Raw genomic sequence first — 24061 nt, 5'->3', positions numbered from 1 at the left:
TGACGGGGCGGACGGACGTACGACGGACAACAGCCCATCTTGACGATGTCAAGGTGAGCTAAAAATAATTAAAGAATCTAACGAAGCATTATATATAGTATATTCAAATATCTATCCTATCAGAATATATATATACATCAGGAGTAAATAATCTCAAAGGAGTTTGACACTTAATTTCCTGCGTTTTCACCAATTTTCCACTTCCACCAAATTTTGGTATAAATGAAAACAAAAATGTATATATGTTCTTGCTAATACTTCTATACATCTTGTAATGAAATCATTTCATAGCTATTTACTGTCGTATAGCTGTCAATTTTATTCCAACACGGTGTTGATTCAGAAGCTTTCTAGCATGTTGTCACATCTATGTAGGTGTATTTTGTTGAGCAATACTAGCGACAACTGCTTCAAACCTCTGCATGCAACTCAGCAGGGATGTGAGAGATTCAATATGCCTTCGGCCACAATTAAAAAAAAATTTGTTTGCCCTCACCCGACCCAGGCTCTGATGAAAAAGTTTGGTATGGTAAGATAGGCTTTTTCCTTTATATTCATGACGCGGCGTCTTTATTTACAAATCAGCATTGTGTGTTACATGCATCGAGGTGTGATTGTGTGGAGATAGGACTTTATAGATTTGAAATGTTTGTTTTGTTTGGTACAATAATATATAATCAGGAGTGTAATCAACGGAGTAGAACAGACTGAAACCGGCATAAATTCAAATTCTAGCCTTAGTCTACTCATGATTATATGTGGTTTACCTCGATAAACTTGAGCCTCAAGATCTTGCTTAATCATTAAACTTATCGTGTCTAAATCGTTAGGGTCTCACAAAATGACAAATCAGGAAAGATATCGGCTAAACGATACAAATGTGGTTTTAGAAAAAGTTACATCTGAAATGCAACAACTGTAACCAGAAACAATAATGGCAATGCTTTTGAAAGCCCTCTATCGCCAAAGCAATGCAAAACATAAGCAAAGAACTAGCGAGGTTTGCTAGGATTTCGGAAGATTAAACAGCGACTGGTGCTTATTGATACTAATTTACATTAGAAATAAAATATTACACATGTTATGTATTTTTTCCATTTATTTGTTCTTAACAATATTGGTTTCTTAACATGTAATTACTGTCATTCGACATGGCCTATAATAACAACAAGGCGCCCTCGTTTAACTTTCCGACATCCTAGCAAACCTCGCTAGTTCTTTGCTATGTTTGCATTTGCTTTGCGATAGAGCGGCCTTTTCAAAAGCATTGCCCTTATGTTTCGGTTTTTCAGTTGTTGATTTCACGATGTTACTTCTAACCACATTGGTACAGTTTAGATCGATATCTTTTATCCCGATTGTCATTTTGTGAGACAACGATTAGACACGGATAAAGGTTTAATGATTAAGGCAGACTGCAGCTCAAGTTATCGATGTTAAACACAATAAATCAATAGGTAGACTAAGCGCTACTAAATGTTGAATTGCCGTTTCAGTCTGTCTTACTCCGTTTGATACACTCCTGATATAATGTTTGCCTAACGATTCACTATTAATCAGGAGTGGTTCAAAAGGAGTAAGACAGACCTAAACCGGCAAATTCAAACATTTGAGTTGCCTTAGTCTACCTATATTTTATTGTGTTCTACCTCATAAACTTGAGCTCAAGGTCTTGCTTAATCATTAAACTTTATCAGGTTCTAAATCGCTTGGTCTCACAAAATGACAAGATCGGGAGATATCGGTCCAAGCTACAATGTCGGTTTTAAGAAATATATATCCCTGAAATCAACTGTGACACGAACTGAAGGGCAATTGCTTTGAAAGCTCTATCGCCTTAGCAATGCGAACATAGCAAAGAACTAGCGAGGTTTGCTAGGATTTCGAAAGTTAACATCGACTTGGTGTTATTGAATTACTATTTTACATTAAGAATATAAAATTTCACATGTTTAGTATTTTTATCCATTTATTTGTTCTTAAATTATTGTTTCATAACATGTTAATTACTGTCATTCGACATGGCCTATTATAACAAAAGGCGTGTTACTTTCCGAAATCCACTTAGCAAAACCTTCGCTAGTTTCTTTGCTATGTTTGGCATTGCTAACGCGATAGAGGGCTTTCAAATACATGCCGCTTATGTTTCGGTTCACAGTTGTTGATTTCAATGGTATAACTCTTCTAAACCACATTGTAGTTGGAGCCGCATACTTCCCGATTTGTCATTTTTTGTGAGACCAACTTAGACACGGATACAAGTTAATGTTAGTAAGGCAAGACTTGAGGCTCACATGTTTATCGAGGTGAAACAATAAATCATAAGTAGATCTAAGGACAACTAAATGTTGAATTTTGCCGGTTTTATCTGTTTACTCTTGTTGATACACTCCTGATTAATGTACAGTGATACAATTTGTAAAAAATTAAAAAAAATGGGAAGATCAATCAAATATTTTGAGTCGCCGCCTTTTGGCGGGACGGTCGGGTGAGTCAAAACAACAATATTTTTATTATCGACCTTAAACGGTAGTATCGCATGTTGTGGGAGATAGTAACAAAAGTGCCGCGCGCCAGCGGACAGCGTCATCTGGACGTTACTGCGGGTGACTCGTGGTGGAGTGGTGGGTGTTCTTAGTAAACCCTGTTAGCTCCAATGTGTTACATACACGCCGTAACAGTGGAATGCAATGGGATGGTATCCAGGAACCTTCTCAAAGGAATGTTGTTTGGTCGTTTGAGTTGCCCACGAGATGGCGCGTTACGGTTTAAGTTGTCTTCATGATTAAAGATGGAAGCTCCCATCGTAACGTAGTAGCAACAACTATTTGCCAGACAGATAGGTTAGCACTCATCTCATTACCTACGCAACGCCTACAGGCTGCATAGGGAGCTGCCACCTGCTAACCAAATTAACGCAGGCAAAAACTACACAGTAACACCACCACATGCAGCTGCAGTAGCATACGTTACATGTAACATACTGACAGTACAGAATGCCATAGAAATATACGATTTAAGGAGATAACCTTCTTCAACCAAATTTAGCTTTTGAAATTTCACTGTGACATTGTAGCTCTCATACATCCAGGCATGTATAGATTCTACTAGCAAACCCGGCAGTCCAATTCTTTCTAACAGACAGGTAAACAAATCCATGTTTTACCCTCCTCTGAGGGTCAAAGGTTATCTGACACTTTACTCGCGCATGTCGGCAGAAGTAGATTTATGTCCTTTCAATAAAGCCAAAAATGCTAGGTCACCGCTGAAACAAAAAAGTTTTTCAACGCTCCGTCAGACCATGTCCTCAGAAAATGTCTAAAAATCTGCCCTGTGCCCATTGACCTTTGACCTGCTGACCTCCAATTGTCGGCACAGTGATGGCTTTTCTACCATGATGCTATACACCAACTACCACGAGCCTAGGTCGAGCCATTTAGATTTGTGCCGCAATTCTGCATTTTCTCCCTATACCTTAAGTTAAGGAGAATTTTCTCCCCTTCTTTTACACCTCTTGACCTTTGACCTTTGACCCCCAGCTTCGACAATCCCAACTCGTTTTGACGATCCCCCTCGACGTCGCGAATATCGTTGACCGTACGTCGAGGGGTTACGATTTGTGCCCAACTGTTGACGACGGACCGACGTCGGACGGCCGGACGCACGCACGCACGGACGGACAATCGTGCGATTCTACAAGCTGCATCTGACTTCGTCAGATGAGCTAAAAATAGGTCAAAATGTTCACATCCGGCAGAAAGTGTGAAATTTTGCATACAGGGGTATTTTGACATGCTGAGTTCGAAAATTGCCGGATCCAGAGGTCTGACCACTGGATCGGCCGCCATCTTGAATTCCAATATGGCCACCATGACGAAACATAACATTACTATCTTGGGTTCTAAATGACATGTGGCGCTGAAATTTAGTACACAGGGCATTTCGACATGCAGGGTTTAATAATGAATTAATTTGCAAATGTCTGACAAACCATATGGCAGCCATTTTGAATTCCAATATGGCCACCATAAAGAAAAACTGAACATTACTGTCTTGGGTTCTAAATGACTTGCGGCGCTGAAATTTGGTACCAAGGAGCATTTTGACATGTGACTTCAATAATGGATTGATTTGGACATGTCTGTCAAACCATATGGCAGCCATTTTGAATTCCAGTATGGCCGACATGACGAAACATTGAACATTACTATCTTGGGTTCCAAATGACCTGCGGCGCTGAAATTTGGTACACAAAGAGCATTTTGCCATGCTGAGTTCAATAATGAATTGATTTGACATGGCTGACAAACCATATGGCAGCCATCTTAAATCCAGTATGCCGACATGACGAAATGCTGAAAATCTTAGGTTCTAAATCACGTAAGCACTGAAACTTGAAACTTAGGGAATTTTTTATATGCTGAGTTCAATGGTTAATAGATAGCAAAAGCTTTTCCAAAAATATTTTCCTCACCAATTGAAAGCTGTAACATGCCGCAAGACGTTTCCATCCATTTTACTTCTCCTGTTGTCATCTGGGAAGCATTGTCCGGGAGCAAAAACACAGTTCTGTGCATGGTAGATTAGCCGCGGAACATTTGCAATTTCGCAGCACACGCCGTTTCTTACATTGCACTTGATCAGCTCTCGCACCCTTTGACGCCTCTGCCATTATTTCCAAAATGGACGCCAGCCATCATCAGCATTTTTCCCAATCCCCAATCTGCAGGTGAAGGCAGCTCTGGGTTTGCAATTTGAGACTGTCCCAGATGTGACCAGCCTGAAAGACTGCCCTCTTCACATGTTGACGCAGTGACTCCTTTGTCGGTGGAATGTTTTCCAATTGCGATTTCCCTGAGCAAAACAGCTGCTTCCTGCTTTGTTCACTTTCTTCAGAAGCGAAGTTCTACTGTACAGAACAACGAGGACCCCTCTATGTTGTTCATGTCATCATTTGTTACTTCAGCTGGTGCATGTGGAAGATGATTGAAGAGCCTCCTTCAAGTTAGGCATGGAATTCCATATGTTCCACGCGGTCCTTTTGCCAATCCAGATATGGCAAAACAGTATCGCATCCGGAACAGCGTGCAGGAACAAAAGGCCCATGAGCGTTCAGGGCCAATGTGAGTCGCAATAGTGTGAGCAGCAATGTGCCTGAAATTGTTTCATGTCCAAATTCTAACCACATTGCACAGCCGTCCATAACGCTTGCCATCGCGATCGCCAACACACCACATCGTCGTTCCGTTGCATGATTACTATATTCTGTGCCCCCGCCTATATGCATGCCAAGCATGTAGTAACATGCGTGAATCAGCCTCTCATGCGTACATGTTCAATTTGAGAAACATCAGAATGAGGCTTTGATTTAACTCTTCTTCATTGGTTGTTAGTATTTCCCATCTGAAAACAGCCATCGTTTGCAGAGCATCTGCAAGGAAACTGGATAGTCTTTTTGTTGGAATCTACACGAAGGAAGCTGCTCCAGTTTCGTGGTACGGATGTCTGTTCAGTCACATGGAGTGGTATGCCAGTGCCACGACCAAGCCTGGTGCTTCCTTTGAGACTGTCCGTTCTGTAGGTGTCCCACACTATTTCCTCGTTTTATTTTCGGGCAATGTACGGAAGGAACTGTTTCTGTGCATAGTCACCAAATGTTCCTGACCACACTGTTGCACTTCGTAGGCTCCAACTGGTGACTAAGCAGCCCATCGAAAATGCTAACTACTTCTTTCGGCATATCATGAGGACGTGGAGCTTCCAACACGGCAAAGTTCAGCTTTTCCGGTCGATGGCCGCATTGTATTATATCTTCAGCCAATGCTGGGGCCACCATGACACTCATGTTCAAAGAATGTTATCAAGATCACCATCTCTTGCTTGGCAAGAAATGTACATCGTGAGAACAGCGCCACATTACTTTTCATACTTGTAATCTTCGCCTGAGACTTTCCATGTGTGTTCTTAGGCTTCGATTTGAACAGTGGCAGGTTGTTCTTTGAAATGGTACCATAGAAATTGACGGAAGGATCCTTGATTCGCTGCTTACAAATCTGTCATATCGTGTTTTGCCAGTGTCCTCCACGGATCACACTGTGGCTATCACTTCATCAGGCATGATGACTTTGGTGTCAATTAAGCACATACAGGTCTTTACTGTCTTCGCGAACGGATTTCCCAGTTTTTCAAATGAACTGATTGTAATTATTGAGATCTGATGCAAACGATTTTGCTGACACTAAGCAATTGTTCTGTGTGCGGACATCAGTTTGCCACCGTCTTTGAAACTTGTCCAATCTAGCAACACTAATCAATGGAGAGAAAAAAGTCGGCGGCAAATATAAGTCATGCGAACGCGCGCGTGCGTACTGTATGTGTCTGTGCGCGCGCGTGTGTGCACATGTGTGTGCACATGTGTGTGTGTGTGCATACTGTATGTGTGCTTGTGTGTGTGTGTCTTGTGTGTGTGTGTGTGTGCGCACGTGCGTGTGCGCGGCGTCGTGCGTGTATGTGTGTGTGTGTGCACGTGTGTGTGCGCGCGTGTGTGTAGTAGATAGTATTGTTCAACATTTCGTCATGTCGGCCATACTGAAATTTAAGATGGCTGCCATATGGTTTGACAGACATGTCAATCAATCCATTATTGAAGTCAGCATGTCAAAATGCTCTTGTGTACCAAATTTCAGCGCCGCAAGTCATTTAGAACCCAAGATAGTAATGGTTCAATGTTTCGTCATGGTGGCCATATTGGAATTCAAATGGCTGCCATATGGTTTTTCAGACATTTCAAATTAATTCATTATTAAACCTGCATGTCGAAATGCCCTTGTGTACTAAATTTCAGCGCCACATGTCATTTAGAACCCAAGATAGTAATGTTATGTTTCGTCATGGTGGCCATATTGGAATTCAAGATGGCGGCCGATCCATTGGTCAGATCTCTTGGATCCGGCAATTTTTGAAATCAGCGCCCCAAAATACCCCTGTATACAAAATTTCACCCTTTCTGCCAGATGTGAACATTTTTTTCACATATCTGCCCCACTATAATGCGTGTAACCAAAGACCGCATACATGTACACAATCGCACTGTGTTCGCAGGTGAATACATGTCTTACTAGACCGCAGACGCATTACAAACTAATGAAACAAGTGATTGTTTGCTGACAATATTGTGCGGAATGAGCGATATATGCCATGTTTGAATACAATTTACAGCAATAGCTATAAACCGATTTCAGTACCAAAAGTGAATAATAAAGGTATGACATAAGCTTAAGAACATATATATAAAGATATATATATATCTATATATATATTTGTTTTTATTTATGCCAAAATTTGAAGTGGAAAATCGGTAAAAACGCGGTAACGATTTTTTAAATTATCACCTCATTATATTTTTACATGCACATTTTTCTCTATATCTGAATGGATGTCCATGTGTTTTACCTCTATACACGCACGCACACACGCACGCACGCAGCCACATATGTACGTATGTATGTATACTACGTGTACAGCAAAAACCTTCCCGAGTATTTCGCTCGGTTGCATATTGTATAGCTATGTATAGCAGTGCGACATGTATAGCTATGCGGGTTTGGCAAGGAGTAACTTCCATCTTACCGACGCCGACATCAACGTCGACTGGCTGGTATTTCATCGTCACAGGCTCACTGACGTCCTCACCACACAGTTCCTCATCCTGCATAGAGGTGTGCTGACGTACCAGTCGGATATGCACCTGCAAAAGCCCAACCAACTTCTTTACTCAGGCCACAATAAAAATATTGTTTGTTTGCCCTCGCCCGACCGACCCGCCAAAAAGGGGCCGACTCCAACAATTTTATTGATCTTTTTTTCTTTTCTTTTTTACAAATTGTATCACTGTACATTATATAAATCTGTAGGTAATACATTATATGTACCAAGCAAAACAAACATTCAACATAAAAGGTATCTCCACACAAGCACACCCGAGCATGTAGACACCATGCTGAATTTGTAAAGACCCCCACGAAAAAAAGCCTACCTACCTACCCCAACTTTTCAGCCTGGGTTGGGTGAGGGAAAACAAATATTCTTTTAATTGTGGCCTCAACCAATCAGTTTGTTGGACCGAGGGTAGACTGTGAGTGCATCAGCAGGGGCAGATCCAGGATTTTTGAAAGGGGGGGTCCGGACCCCCTGGACACCCCCTAGATCCGGGGTGATACTCCATAAGCAGTGTTCCCAACTTTAATGTCATTAATGGTCATAATAACATATCTATATATTATATGGTCATATATTAGTTTGTGGTTTAATGTCATTTAGGTTAGGGTTAGGGTTAATATTATCAATCATTAATCATTAATCATTAATGATATCAAAGTTGGGAACACTCCTAATGGAGCGTTAGCCTAGACGGACTTGCGGGCCCGGTTTTTGCGTGCAGCGCACAGCTCGCGGCGAAGCCGCGCCCTAACGCGAATACGCCGCCCCCTTTTTGTCCACTTAGAGAGATATCTGAGACAGGGGTCTGAAAACGCACTCCGCGAAAACTGGGCGCAATCCAACCGACATTTCGGGATGGACGGCTTGAGGCCATCTCCAAACGGCCCCTAAACTTTTTTTGGGGTGGCGCGCCTCATGGCTAAGACGTAGTGGCTCCTACAAGAAACCCCAAGAAATGCTGTCAATCAGCGATGACGCGCTCGCTCATTGGCCGCTACGCGATGACGTGCGCTACTGCCGAGTATAGCGTTATGTCTATCACAGAGCTTTTTACGAAGTGTTGTACGGCGCTCCACGTGGGCGGGCACGGTCTAGATGCTATCTCCAAAAGCGCCGCCGCCGTGGCGGCGCCTGGCTGCGTACGTGCAAGGTTTTTACCAACATCCTGAACCCGCGCTGTCCGTGGCGACGGCACATCGTGTGAGCACCTGCGCTGGCGTGGCTGGCGTGGCTGGTGTGGCAAACCAGCAGCAGCACCAAATACTGCGAGCACGTGGTGGCGTGGCCATGCCAGTTTTTACACGTAGCTAATCATAGATACTGGCAAAACAGCAGCAGCAAGAAATACTGGTCCATGCAGCAGCAGCAAGAAATACTCGCCCCTGCCGCGCAGCGCGCCCCTGGAGCAACAAAGCAGCAGCAGCAGCAAATGCCCCCACCCAAGGCCGCCGTAGCCGAGCCGGTGTAGGTGTGACGAAAACTGCGCGATTTACGCTTCCCGCTATACGGATTCGCGCGCCCGCCTTCCTTCGGCGCGCAAATTCGTATAGCGGGCAGCGCGAGATGCTACATATGCAACACCCCGCGGTCGCGTGCGCCCAGTCCCGCGGAAGTGCGCGGCTTAACTGCTCTCGGCGGTCGGGGAACAACGCATCTTTTGCGCAACGCCATCTTATACCCGGTCTCTCTGGATCCGCCCCTGATCAGTGATTACCTGCACTTCCTCTTTCAGATCTTGGCATTTGTAAGGCGGCACTAGAACAGAGACGGCTGTTTGCTCATGAATCAGACTAGGTTCCACGTCCTTCGCCCAACCTTCATGGTCATAGAATCGAACATTGACACCTGTAAAGAACGAAAGCGCGTGACTGCGGTGCAGGGTATTAGCCAGGAATGAGTATTGTAGGAGTGCAGAAAAAATATTTGGGAGTGCGATTTTTGTATGTCTCAGCCAAGACTGCCGTAGGCGTTCATGGGGGGGGGAGTATGAGAGGGGTTCCCACTCTCATTGGGGGGTACGGGGCCCTCCCCCAGAACATTTTAAAATTTTTAAAATTGTAAAATTATTTTTTTGGCCGTGCAGTTTCAAAACTGACTGTGCAAATCACGACTGCACGGCTCGCTGGCTAATACGTTGCTGCGGTGTGATGCTGCTGGTCGCAGTAAAACTGTATAGCAGAGTCGGAAGGCTTGGTAATGTGTGATTGTGCCCATGTGTAAGATAACAACACAACTACACTATAAGATCTTGCACACCAACTGCTTTCTCACTCGCCGGACCTTTTATTTTGGCCTCTAGACAAAATGGCCAAAAGCTTTGCCAAATGGAGACAATAGAGTTGAGCCAACCAAGTGCGAAACAGATTCGAGCATTCGAGAATATTGTATCTATATATGTAGTCTAGCGGTAGACAAATACCTTATATCATTATAGCCTCTAAGCACATTTTCTCACGACTCGTAAATAGATTCGGTTCACGAGACCTTCGTAGACAATGTCTGCGGGAAATCTTTTATTTGATACAGCGCAACATGTACATTTTAGTACGAACCTTTTTTAATTTTGCTGGTAAATAAAAGTAACTCGCGGTCAATCAACCTGCTTTTACCACCTCTGCACGATTCTAATGACCTTGAAATGCGGATTATCTTCAATTCTCCATGCTGCGTGGATCCTAGAGTAGATAATGTAGATTCACATAAATTCGATCTGATAAAATGTGGCCATAAGTATTCAACTGCGTAAATTTTTTTCGAAAATAATGGATTTATCTCTTGCAATTTCAGCACTGCTAATCGGCTCACGCCATGAACACACAGTAGGTGAATTAAAAGTATAATGTAAGCGAGTAAATTTCATGTCTGGGAAATGGTGTCGATACGAATATGCGACCGGTGTCGATAGGAACGCGTGAAACGGTGGTGAGAAGGCAAGCGGTCGAGCCCAAGATGAAAGCGAGCGAGGGCTCTGGGGGTGCCGGCCAGCTGGGGAACCACGGCCATAAATCCCCGAATTTCTAGGAGTTTGCGACAAGCAGCTCCAGAATGACCGCAGAGGTGGCACCTTGTGTATGGCTGTGTTGACACCAGGACCGGAATCGGCTCACATAACCGGGCGAAGTGGAAACGTTTACCCTATACCTTATTCAGTTAGGCCGGTTGGCCGGAGTGTCGCTATTCGTGGGATTGGTGATGCGGGAGAAGGTGCGCGGGCATGGCGTATAAATAGTGGGGGTCGCCCCTCCTCAAGAGCTTCTTACTTTGTGACGTTCGACGGGAAAGTTTGTAAGTGCGTGATATGGGGTTTGTTATAGCCAAACTTCTCTCTATCTTGTTCAGTAGTTGCACTGAGAGAATCTGTATTCTTACCTATTCTGCTCTTGAGTAAACCATTCGTTTTGTGTTACTTCTTGTCTTTCACTTCTTTGTAGTCTCTGGCAATACTTTACTACTTCTACCTCTGTAGTGCGCATTACGCGTCTAGAATATATATACGATTTTAACTCACTTTGATTTACGACTTTGTTAGAGTAAGCCGGATAACAGAGCTCATGGCCTATTGAGCCATCTCCGTTCAGCTGAAACGCCTGGAATTTTATGACAGCAACATGGCGTCTATCAGAACCCCTGAACTCATTAAGTCTTTTCTTTACATACTCCTGGTGCTTTTCTCGTTCAGTCGCTGCAATGACAAATTGATACATCTTGGGCAATGCAGCATATGAAAGCATTATACATCATCTGACATTCAATAAAATCAAATGCGTTTCTGCTCATATGTGGGACAATTATATGTGACTGCACATGACTATTTCCAACTACATGTGATTCTCTATTGTAAGATAATTGCAAAACGTTAAAGTAATGTTTATTCTTTGTACGCCCAAGAGGTGGCGCCACTAGTCGAGGCGAGTAGACTACTCGCAGCTTGCTCGCAGCTAGGGCCTGCATACCTCCCAAATCCCATTGGTTGATACAAATCACGTGCCTGAAACTCCTGTTTTAATAAAACTTTTATGGTGCATTAATTGTGACCCTAACACTAACCCTAATTAAAATTTAATTAAAAAATTAACTAGATTTGTATCAACCAATGGCCATTTGGGAGGTATGCAGGCCCTAGCTGCGAGTATAGAGACTTATGGCGGGACTCTAGACTATACACGCTGTCAAGGGCGTCGGAACTGCCGCGGCACTTTTTTCAGGCCATAAATTTTCCGTAACCAAAATCTTTCAATAATTTATACCGTCTTTTGGCCGGTACATATATCATGTATATACGTGTAATCTAGGCCCCTATAAGCGGAGACCAGGGTCAGATGAAGTCATGTCAAGGGCGTGTACAGGGGGGGGGGGTCCAGGGGGTCCGGACCCCCCCTGCTCGCGCAGAAAACGCATCTGAGGGGGTCTAATTTCAAAATTTCGCCCCTTCGCGTTAGACCCCCCCTGGTCCAAATCCTGTACACGCCCCTGCAGATCACCTGTAGCTATAAAATTTTATGATCCAGAACTCTGGCACACATTCCTCTGCTCCCCGTCTACTCCTCATTCTATGCAGGCAGCATGCCGTTGCGTTATATTGAGGGAGCATGCTTTGCCCGGGGTCAGCGCGTTTCATGACGAATATTAACAGTTCGTTTGTGAGCACCAGTACAATTGTATGCATGTCTTGAATGGGAATGTATTTCAGGAAGTTTTACCAAAGATTATTCCACTGTTAAAGTGAGAAAAATAAATTTGGAGTTTTTGGTCATTATTGAATATTTTCATTCTATGTTAAGCAACAAATCTTTCAAATCATCATGTATTTTTCTAAAATTACAGTGAAAAATCAATACTTTTTTGTGCTAAATCACAATGCTCAGAATGCACCAGAGCCCACCATTTGCCTTGTAAATTTCAACATTTTTATGGGGGAGGGCATGCCCCCAGACCCCCCTAGGGTGGCTTCGTCTCCCCGGGGCTCGCCCTATCACTAAAGCCGTGGCACTATTTTATTGCTTCCGCCGCCTTTGCACGCTGTTGTAACCGCATGTGTGTTAATCAAGTTTATATCAACAATATATTATGTAACAAGTAAAACAGTCGTGGAATCTTTATTCTAATGCCCCAAGAACACGAGATATATAACATCTATGACTGCATACGGAATTACATACTACCACTGTACCAGGGGTGATTAACGACATTATAATTTTTACATTATTTGATGAATAATTTGTCATTAATCACCCCTGATACTACTGTGTGTGAACACAGGTATGTTGGTGTGTCACAATGCAACATGTCACTGCTAGCGAGTGAGTGTGACCACGCTTTATTTGCAACTGCTTTGTAAGAGACCACTTTCATACGTACACGATATAGAAACCTTTGGATTTTCAGGCTCTAGTTTGTCCATTTTAAGGGACATTTCCACCAGAGCATGTGACGTCAATATCACAATTGAGATGTCATTAAACCTAGAAAGATATAAAGTATCGTCAAGTTTATTATGTGGTAGTTGAGCACGTGCTCTATCCATCCACCTATGCATTTACCCATCCATTCATCCACCTATCCATCTATTCATCCTCCCACCTATTCATTTTCCCAACCATCCGTCCATCCATCCATCTTTCCATCCTACCACTAGGGGTGACTATTGGGTGCAATTCATTAGTATTAAGATGGCTGAAATACTATTGCTGATACTATTGTGGTACTATTGTTTTAGTTATGAAATTATGTATTATAATTATATATGTTTTTTATATATGTAGGTTTTGGTTCACAATATTTAAGAGACTGGTACACGACCGTTTCATTCACACACTCGTTCATATAGAGAGTGAGTTAGTTGAGTGGACCAGTAAATGACCATGCAGTGACCAGTCGGATTATTCACAACAACGACAGAAGTGTTGGTAATTGTTCGCCAGCATATTCACATGTGAAATAACACGGTGCATTTGCGCAAGAAGCTGGGAGATGATTTAATGTTGCAAGTATCAAAAACCATCGATTATTCACTATTCAGTGAACTACAGGTGATAATTATAGATTTATTACTTTGCTATCGATACATTGCAATTGGGTCAAACTCTTACAATTAATCAATAGTTTGATGCATCATTACACTTCTACAATCCATCCATCCATTAGTACATCCATCTATCCAACCAACCATCCATCCATCCATCCATCCATCCATCCATCCATCCATCCATCCATCCATCCATCCATCCATCCATTCCATCATCTCATACATCCATCCATCATCGTCATCACTATCCAACATCATCCATGCCATTCTATCCACCGCATCAACCAACGCATCCATCCGTCCAGTCCTGCCACTCCCACCACCCCATCAACCCACCCAAGCCATCCCTCAAATGTTCCACACGCTGCATGCATCATGCATTCCCTCATCCATCCATTCACCGCAGGATCCCATCACATCCATCCATCCCATCCATCCATCCAATCATCCATACCATACGCATCCATCCATTCCACGCTGCCATCAGCCAGCACCCACGCAGTCCACTCTTTTTGTCTGTCCATTCATACATCTAGCCGTAATGGCCATCAAGGTGGTGACTTACACGGCAGTCATGTCATTGCTCTTGTTTAAAAAGGCCTGCGGTGGCTCCCAATTGCTCTTCGTGTGCATCTTCGACACCAAGCGATGAATGTGAGCTCGTATGGATTGTCGGGCGGTGACAAGGCCTCGCTATTATCTTAGCTTGACCTTCGTACCCTACAAGCTATACAGAGAGAAATCAGATTACGTACAATCTCTAGCTTGAGGGGCCCGGGTGGGGTGGGGTGGCGGGGGGTGACGGACAAACGCCTAAGCCCTAACCCTACCAGCTTCAGAGAGAAAAATAAGATTAGCTGCAATCTCTAGATTGAGAGGCCCGGGGTGGAGGGAGGGGGGGGGGTGACCGAACCCTAACCCTACCAGCTTCAGAGAGAAAAATCAGATTAGCTGTAATCTCTAGATTATGGGGGGGGGGGTCCCAAATTAACCACAGGTTACCATATAGGATGGACGACTCATATATTCTTCAATGCAATGATCACAGTTTGACGTTAACGCGATTTGAAATTGAACACGGATCACGAAGATTAATTCGTATCAAAATTGTGAATGGGGACAACCACGGATACCTATACGAAGAAAAATTCAACAATCTATTATTTCGAAATCACTTTTCAGGAGTGACACAAATGCACACGCAATTCTTGGCACTTTTTCGCACAAAATAGGATTTCTGCGACCACGTTACCGAAACACTGATGTTACGTCAAGCAAGGATGGCTTCTCCTAAAGCCACAATTAAAAAAATATTTGTTTGCCCTCACCAGACCCAGGTAGGTGCCCTCACCTGACCCTACCTTACCATCTTTTTACAAATTCAGCATGATTTCTACAAGCTCGGGTGTGCTTGTGTGGAGATACCTTTTATGTTGAATGTTTGTTTTGCTTTGTACATATGTATTCCGTACAGATTTATATAATGTACACTGATACAATTTGTAAAAAAAAAGAATGGGAAAGATCAATAAAAATGTTTGAGTCGGCCCCTTTTTGGCAAGTCGGTCGGGTGATTGAGGGCAAACAAACAATATTTTTATTATAGCCTTGGCATGTAGTATCTATCCAGGGCTGTAGCCTGCGGGGGGGGGGGCAAGGGCGGCATCTGCCCACCTAGATTTTGGAACAAAAGCAAAAAAATAAATTGTTCTACTAAAAGAGAATTTTCGTAGTCATAATGATGGCGGTACATGTACTCAAAAGTGCCTCAAACACCATCTCCTGCGATCTACATTTTCAAATTGTTATGGGGGAGGTCCCCCAGACCCCCACCTCTTTCTCACCCCCTCCTTGAAATCCTGGATCCGCCACTGCCCCCCCTAGGAATTTGCTCAGCCTACGGCCCTGGGGCCCGTTGTCAGAAACAAAATTAGTCTTAACATTAGTCTTAACATTAACTTATTCTCTTAGACTGTTGACAAAAATGCTGCGTGGTTACCTGAATGAAAAATCGTAGCAGATTTCTTCATACCAAGTGCCGCAGTGCGACAGGGCTCATCTGGTGTCTGGTGTTCTGCTGATAAACTCATTTGTGCATAGCAAGATGTCTTATACATAAGTCTTCTTTATTCTTGTTTGACTTTCGTAGCCAATTCGAACAAATATATCAGCTACACTTTCGCACCCACCTAATCTCTATGCATTGCAGACATGTGCATTGCAGGTTGGCAGGCAACAATTATGATTAGAAGCGTGCCAGCCATGGGCTGCCCCGTGTTTTTGCCTACCCACGCGAGCATTCACTGATTCAGCCTTCAGGGTGCTATAGACAGACTGCTTTAGAAAATAATATGATTTAAGGAGCATAAACCTTGTTCAACAAACATTTGCCTTTGCAATTAAACTGTGCAACTGTAGCCTCACATTCACACAGGTATGGGCTCTAATAATAGCAAAAGCAGTTCAGTCCTTTGTTAACAGTCAACAAATCAATGTTTAACTCTCCTCTTGAGGGTCAAAAGGTTATCCGACACTTACTCTTCGCATGTCAGCAGAAAGTACATTTCATGGTCCTTTCAATAAAGCCATAAAAATGGTAGGTCACCGCTGAAACAAAAAAGTTTTTCAATCGCTCCGTCAGACCATGTCCTCAGAAAATGTCTAAAATCTGCCCTGTGTCCCATTGACCTTTGACCTGTGACCTCCAATTTCGGCACAGTGATGGCTTTTCCTACGATGATGCTATACACCGACTATCACAAGCCTAGGTCAAGCCGTTTAGATTTGTGACGCAATTCTGCATCAGACCTGCCAACCTGTGATTCATGAAAATAGTAAGGCTTTTCTTTTCTTGCAGCAGGCGGCCATTTTGTTTGTATGTTATGCGCGCAATGAATGATGAAACTAACTCTAGATCACGCGAGAACAACGTTAACGCGTGATCCAATATGGCTGCACCCACAATCGCCAGATATTTCTCGGCTCACAATGTAAAAAACATTAATTTTCACAAATCGTAAAAAATCGTAAGTTTTTCAGTTTGATCATACATTCGTAGAAACATCATGGAATTTGTAAGGAATACGAAAAAATCGTAAGGGTTGGCAGGTCTGCTGAATTTCCTCCCTATACCTTAAGTTAAGGAGGGAATGTTCCTTCTTTTACACCTCTTGACCTTTGACCTTTGACCCCCAGCTTCGACATCCCAACTCGTTTTGACGATCCCCCCCTGACGTCCCGAATATCGTGACCGTACGTCAAGCGGTTCAGATTTGTGCCCAACTGTTGACGCACGGCCTGACGGACGCACGGCCGGACGGACGCACGGCCGGACGCACGCTCATGCGATTCTACAAGCTGCATCTGACTATGTCAGATGAGCTAAAAATACGAAACAAGGCCGCAATTAAAAAAATCTTTGTTTGCCCTCAATCGACCCAGGCTGAAGTTTGGGTAGGTAGGTCGGCTTTTCTGTTTTTCTTTTGTTGAGGGCGGGGGTCTTCTTACAAATTCAGCGTCGTGTCTACATGCTCGGGTGTGCTTGTGTGGAGATACCTTTCATGTTGAATGTTTCTTTTGCTTGGTACATATAATGTATTGCTTACAGATTTATATACAATGTAAAGTGATACAATTTATTTTAAAAAAGAAAAAAAGAAAAAAGATCAATTAAAATTTTTGATTCAGCCCCTTTCCGGCGGGTCGGTCGGGTGAGGGCAAACAAACAATATTTTTATTATGGCCCAAAGTGCTGTCGACGGTCTATGTGAAAATGTTAGTGTTAAGACTAGTTTTGTTTCTGACAACGGGCTCCTGCTAACTAGGAAGGGGTTTCGGAGCAGGTTAGGGGAAAACTCGCATACCTTGACGGTTGGATATTCCCGTTTCCTTTCGAAATTCGACTCGTTCGCTCTCTCTGCTTCAAGCGCTCCGTGACTGCCACGCTCGGACATGTAGCGGAACCTATGACCATTCTTCTGTGGTTGTTTCTCAATCTCCATGTCTGTAGTGATAACGTTGCAGCATGGATATATCGAATAAATGCTTGCGGGACGTTAACTGCGTTATTTTAAATTGACTACGTCCGGAATTTTCTATGGTGTAAAATTTTTGTTGCCATTTTTTTACATTAAAAGTAAGTACTAATGGGACTAAATGTATCGTCAAATTCTTGCCTGATAAGATTGTTTCTCAACTAGTTAAAAATCCAACAAACCTGGCCGATTTGATATGATCCTGACATTAATTGCTTGCTATGTATGAGTCACGAGTGTATGTTTACATCAAACAATATAGTAAAATAGGAAGTATAATTCAGCAATTTAACTATAAAGGGTGAACAGAATCACTTACATTTTGTGAAAAAGTGGAAATATTTGTTGTACTTTTAGTATTTACGGTGACATAATCACTTTAGCAAACGATGCTTAAATTTGTAAGACAGTCGACCGCGCAGCTGTGCTGTGGTTGTAAACTGACAATTATGTCACTATGATAATCCGTTTCAATTACTTATTCATTCAAGGTGATTGTCCCAAGTTATATTTCAATCGTTTTTGAACAAAACTGCTTTGCCACCAAACTCTGCCAGGAGAGATTCACAGCGGAAGTCAATCAGATACACAATGAAACTGATTTTGTGAACAATGTCAACATGCCATATTGACTTATCCATGGTTGTTTAACTGGTTGCGTTACCGGTCATTTTAGCTTTTACGGCAATACTTACGTATGCGTTGCCATTTACGTTGTATCGGTCTACACTGAAATGTCAAAGAAGCATAGTGTACACGGGAGTATTTCTAGCAGAGCACGATGGATTTTACAGAATGTTGCTAGTAAGTCGTACTTGTGAGATGGCATTCGGTCAAACTCTCTACAAGTTGTCTTCCGATACGAATCGGACAATAATGTGACAGGCAATCCCTCACAGTCATATAACAGGACATTAGTGAAAGGAGTGGCATATGATTTCACACACTGCATGGCAGAAAAGTATTGCACACCTAACATCAGGAGTGTCATAATATGACAGTCTGACTATGTTATGAGTGTCATAATATGACAGTCTGGCTATGTTATGACACTATATTATGACACTCCTGCTACCATTCCATCACTCATCATTTGAATCATTTGGCCATGACAAAAAATGAATAAAGAGAAGCAATTCCAGTTAATATTAAAACAGCCAGATGAGTGGCTTTCTGCACAACTGAGCTTAGACACACACGTAACAGATCATACAATAAAATACGAACAGAGGTACAGACAGAACATTATCACATTTCTCACCTTCGATGCATTTCCAAACTGTACACTCGTGTTTTGGATCACCCTATTGATAGGAACATGAGAGTCATTGAAGAGGAAGTCGTTACAATGGTTAGGATCACGGTATCTGACGGACTGGATTGGATAAACCACACTTGGTGATGGCACCCTGGTCGCTTGGACACCTGCTGTAGGGTGCTGCAGTGTTGTATCAAGAGTTGGTGAAGACACCAGTGTTCTATTGCATGGGGCGAGTACAGATTCCTTGGTCGGTTGATCATGGGTTGGAATTGGGTGTGTAGCTTTTTGATTTAGAGTAAGAGTTGACTCCAGGTGTGTTCGATTCAGGGCTGGCGTTGAATGCTCGCATGTTTGGTTTAGAGTTAGGGTGGGGTGCTGGGTTTCTTGACTCGTGATGAGTATAGAATCCTGGGCTGTTTGGTTCTCTAGTTTGAGTCGTTTTGTTACTTTATTTGGGGTTGGTGTAGGTTCATGGGTTGTTTGACAGACGGTTGGTATATACTGTTGGGAAGTTTGAGTTAGAGTTGGTGTAGGGTCATGGGGTTGAATCATACTTGGTGTGGGGTTCTGGGGTTGAATCATAGTTGGTGTAGGGTCCTGGGATTGAATCATAGTTGGTGTAGGGTCCTGGGATTGAATCATAGTTGGTGTAGGGTCCTGGGGTTGCATTACAGTTGGTGTAGGGTCATGGGATTGAATCATAGTTGGTGTAGGCTCCTGGGGTTGAATCATAGTTGGTGTAGGGTCCTGGGATTGAATCATAGTTGGTGTGGGGTCCTGGAGTTGCATTACAGTTGGTGTAGGGTCCTGGGGTTGCATTGCAGTTGGTGTAGGGTCCTGGGGTTGCATTGCAGTTGGTGTGGGGTCCTGGGGTTGCATTGCAGTTGGTGTGGGGTCCTGGGGTTGCATTGCAGTTGGTGTAGGGTCCTGGGGTTGCATTGCAGTTTGTGTGGGGTCCAGGGGTTGCATTGCAGTTGGTGTGGGGTCCTGGGTTTCACTTAAACTTGGCACAGGGTCCTGTGTTTGATTTAAAATTGGTGTAGGGTCTTGGGATTGACTAAAAGTTGGTGTATGCTTCAGGGGTTTATTTAAGAATGCTTCGAGATCTCGTGTATTTTTATTTGGGATTGGTGTACGATGTCTGGGAACGTGAGCCATGGTTGGCACACGGTGCCTAGTTGGGTTTCGCATTTTTTTATACAGGTTGGGTGTGTGCTCCGGGAGCCTTTCAGTCAGTGTTGGTACATGCTCCCGGGGTTGACTTGGGGTCGGTGTAGAGTTCTGGGGTTGCATTGTGGTCGGTGTAGGGTCCCTCATTTGACTCGAGATTAGTTTGGCTTGTTTTAATTTCTTACTTGGAGTTGGTGTATAGTGCGTGCTCATTTGTACCATAGCTGGCATGGGGTGCCTAGTTCCTGGAACAAGAATTGGTTTGGACTGACTGGTTGGTTTAGCGAGGATTGGTGTGAAGTTCTCGGTATGACTTGAGTTTACTGTAGGGTCCTCTGTTTGACTTGAAGTTAGAGTATGCGTCTTGGTGTGACTCTGGGTCGGTACGTGGTCCGTGGTCGTTTGAAGCACGCTCATGGGTGTGTGACCCAGAGTCCGTACAGATGAATGTATTGCTTGGTTCAACGTTGGTGTGCTGGGTTCTTCGGTGCAGGCCGAGGAATTGTACAATCCAGAGTCAGCGTCCCGAGACATCGTGCGACGCAGGCAGCAGCAGTATCGCTGAAAGCAAAAATTCTAGTAAGAAAATACACGCGCAGACGTCATCTCGCCAAACTTACAGTTTTCAATCAGCTTGCCCCAACTCCGGTGTTCCTGCAGGTGATGCCACTTAATTACTACACACACTCCAACTATGTCCGTTGAAATCGCCGAAGACTGTTCGATAAGCTATACACTCACTAACATTAACAAGCAACCTGAGCAAGGTGGGGGCGGACTTGATCGCGCTGCCAGCGAGTACGGGGCGTTTGTATCCACAGGCACTTGGAACGCTTCTATTTCTCCTATTACTGGTAACACTAACATTGTCCCACATACGCAGTTCAGACGCTCCTATGCAAAACATGATTTCAGCGCAACCACGCCACTGTGCATTTAAATTCACAGAAATAGTGCGATTAAATTGTGTTTCAGAGCCAGAGGACTGTAAATACGTTTACAATTATTACAGGTAGTAAATACGGCCCGTGTTTATTCAAATTATTGACCATAATGTAATTAATTAATGTTAATGAAACGTTCCAAGTGCCTGTTAGTGTTACTGTACGTTAGGCTGTTTGGTTCAAGGATAGAGATGATGTCCAGGACGGTGATAGGATAGGATGATGTTTATTACTGTACATGCTCTCGGCTGTTTTTAAACGCGTTTTTGCATCAGCTGCAACTGTAGCTATTCGATAAAGTATCCCTGAAAAACTTTAAGATGTCACGAAATATTTTTTTACGATAGTCGATGTACAGTAGACGCGTTCATACCCACACTCACAGCCGCGTCAGAGTAAACTTACTAACGATTAAATTAAGTCAAATCTTGACAACTCGGCTAGATAGCATAAATGGTGTATTGGTGATATATTTACTTACCTTCGGTGCTGTTGTACATCGAATTCATGTAATTATTTGTTTTATTATACACTAACTAATCCACAAAGTTGTGAATCGGTAAGACAAGCATGTGATCACAGTGCTAGGAAACACCGACAAGACGGACATTGAATTATTTACATTTCACAACGTGAGTAAACATGAAACGGGATTTTCCCCACACCTCTGCATGATGAGCTGATTGGAGCGCCACCTCTCCAATGCGAACAGCAAGAAATATATTTCGGGGAATAACCTTTTTGGTGTGGCGTACGTGTATGCATGTCTGCTATAGTATATAATATGCATGTAGTCTTGTACGTGCAGGGGCCGCGTCTGTACACACACACGCGCGGCGCGCACGCCATGGGCACACACGTCGCACGGCAACGCACGCACGCACGCGACAACACCACACCACACACACACGACACACACACACACACACACACACACACATATATAGTATATAGTATATTATATATCAGCGAGTGATAATAGAGATCAGGTAGTACCGTGAATATAGGTACATATAATATAGGAGATAACATGCATAATCTCTATATTAGTCACTTCTGTCATACTATGTATATATATAAATATATGATACTATATATTAATACTATATATACTACTCTATAATATATAGTATATATATATACATAAATCGTACAAGACTACATGCATATGTATCATACGCTTGAGCGGACGACATGCATGACCACCCGTGACCGCCACCACCCAGTAAAAGAGTTACTTCCACGGAAATATATTTCTCGTGCTGTTCGCAGTTGGCCAAGCAGGGTGGCGCTCCAATCGTCAGCATGCCAGAGGTGTGCCGCGCGGAAATCCCCGTTCATGTGTTACTCACGTTGCTGAAATGTAAATAATTCAATGTCCGTACTGTCGTCCTCCCGGGCCGCGTTCGTTTCCGCGCTCGGCCGCCTGAGGCAACTGTGATCTCATCTGGCCGGCGTACGTGTATTCATGCGTCTGCGTGCCCTTCTGCGCGTAATAGTTTAGTAATATGCTCGGAGGTACGTCACGGTAGAGTATGCCGAGGGAGGCTGGGGACTAAGGGGATGTATTACGTAATAATATAGATAGTATTAAGGTAGAAATCATAGATAAACTAAGATAGATGATAGACGAGACATAATACATAAATCGTGAATAATAGAGAAGTTATGCGGGGATGTCGAGCCTATATGTTTAGAGAGAATCGATTAAGAATATCTTCAGTTATTCACGTCCGTGACGGAGATTAAAGTATATATAGATAGAAGTATGGGTGTGGACGCTTGTGCTTACCGATCGACAACTTTGTCGGACAATCAGGTTAGTGCTTTAATAATAAACACAAATAATTACGATGGAAATGCGGATTGTTACACAGCACCGAAGGTAAAGTACAATATGATCACCAATACACCATTTATGCTATCTAGCCGAGTCTGGTCAAGATTTGATGCGTGAATTTAAATCGGTAGTAAGTTTACGTCTGACGCCAGGCAGGCCGCGCTGGCGTGGCCTGGTGAGTGTGGGTATGGAACGCCGCGTGCTACTGGCTATCATCGACTATGCGTGAAGAGAGACACAACATATTTGCGGTGACATCTGTAACAGTTTTGCAGGCAACTTTATCGAATAGCTACAGTTGCAGCTGAGTGGCAGAAACGGCGGTTTACCCAAAGCAGCGAGAGCCATGTACGAAGTGGGAATAAGAGCATGCACCTATCCGTATCATCGCGCGGCGTGGGGACATCGATCTCTGAGTGCGCTTGGCACGCCAGAACAGGGGGCTAACGGTACAGGAGTAACGACGAGAAGCAGGCAGGCGTGTCTGGACAGCGTTCTCGTGTTGTGTGGGATAACCATGTATTAATGAGCATTATGGTGCAGGAGTGAGAGTTTAGATAACACGGGCCTTGTCGTATTTAGCTACGCGGTGTAATAGATTGTGAGGAGGCGGGCGATTGTACCAGGTCCTCCTGGCTCTGAACGACCGAATGTGAGATCGCAGGTATTGACTTGGAATTTTAAGCCCACATTGGTGGGGGGCCGCAGGGGCCGGACGAGGAGAGCGGGCGGCTGTGTGTGTTGTGTGGTGCGGGCGGTGCGTGGGCGCGCGCGGGTGCGCGGAGCCCAGGCGGCCGCTACACTTTCGGCCCGTGGTGCGCATGCGGCGCTGCAGAATCAATGTTTTCATAGGATGCGTCTGAACTGCGTAATGTGACAATGTAGTGCTTCCGCGGGGAGGGGAAGTAGGAGAAATAGAAGCGTTCCAAGCTGCCTGTAGCAGTACAAACGCCCCGCGATACCTCGCTGACAGCGCGCGCCTGGTCCTATCGCGGTCGGGCGCAGCCGCTGGCCGCGTGCACCAGCCGCCGCATCAAGTCCGCCCCTCCACCTTGCCTCACGCGTTGG

The 24061-nt window shown here is 43.8% G+C and overlaps 1 protein-coding gene across 2 annotated transcripts in view; it reads right to left on the bottom strand.

The window, feature by feature from the left end:
- Positions 1 to 21820, bottom strand: part of LOC106821049 (nuclear factor NF-kappa-B p110 subunit-like) — a 28106-nt gene extending 6286 nt beyond the window's left edge. The window contains exons 1-10 of one of the 2 annotated variants that reach the window (XM_014825688.1): positions 21635 to 21820; positions 19040 to 20770; positions 18474 to 18507; positions 17608 to 17747; positions 14310 to 14471; positions 13078 to 13181; positions 11228 to 11401; positions 10272 to 10394; positions 9434 to 9564; positions 7630 to 7747 (exon numbers count right to left, since the gene is read on the bottom strand). In XM_014825688.1, coding sequence (XP_014681174.1) covers positions 7630 to 7747; positions 9434 to 9564; positions 10272 to 10394; positions 11228 to 11401; positions 13078 to 13181; positions 14310 to 14377 — 718 coding nt within the window. In that variant the 5' untranslated portion in view covers positions 14378 to 14471; positions 17608 to 17747; positions 18474 to 18507; positions 19040 to 20770; positions 21635 to 21820. The remainder of the gene's footprint in view (positions 1 to 7629; positions 7748 to 9433; positions 9565 to 10271; positions 10395 to 11227; positions 11402 to 13077; positions 13182 to 14309; positions 14472 to 17607; positions 17748 to 18473; positions 18508 to 19039; positions 20771 to 21634) is intronic. The other variant, XM_014825689.1, reaches the window with a different exon arrangement.
- Positions 21821 to 24061: the final 2241 nt, after the last annotated feature.

Source organism: Priapulus caudatus, unplaced genomic scaffold (assembly GCF_000485595.1).
Source record: "Priapulus caudatus unplaced genomic scaffold, Priapulus_caudatus-5.0.1 Scaffold56, whole genome shotgun sequence".
In the NCBI taxonomy this organism is placed as follows: domain Eukaryota; kingdom Metazoa; phylum Priapulida; class Priapulimorpha; order Priapulimorphida; family Priapulidae; genus Priapulus; species Priapulus caudatus.
The sequence above is the reverse complement of the archived record's forward strand: the minus strand, read 5'-3'. Positions and strand labels throughout refer to the sequence as shown.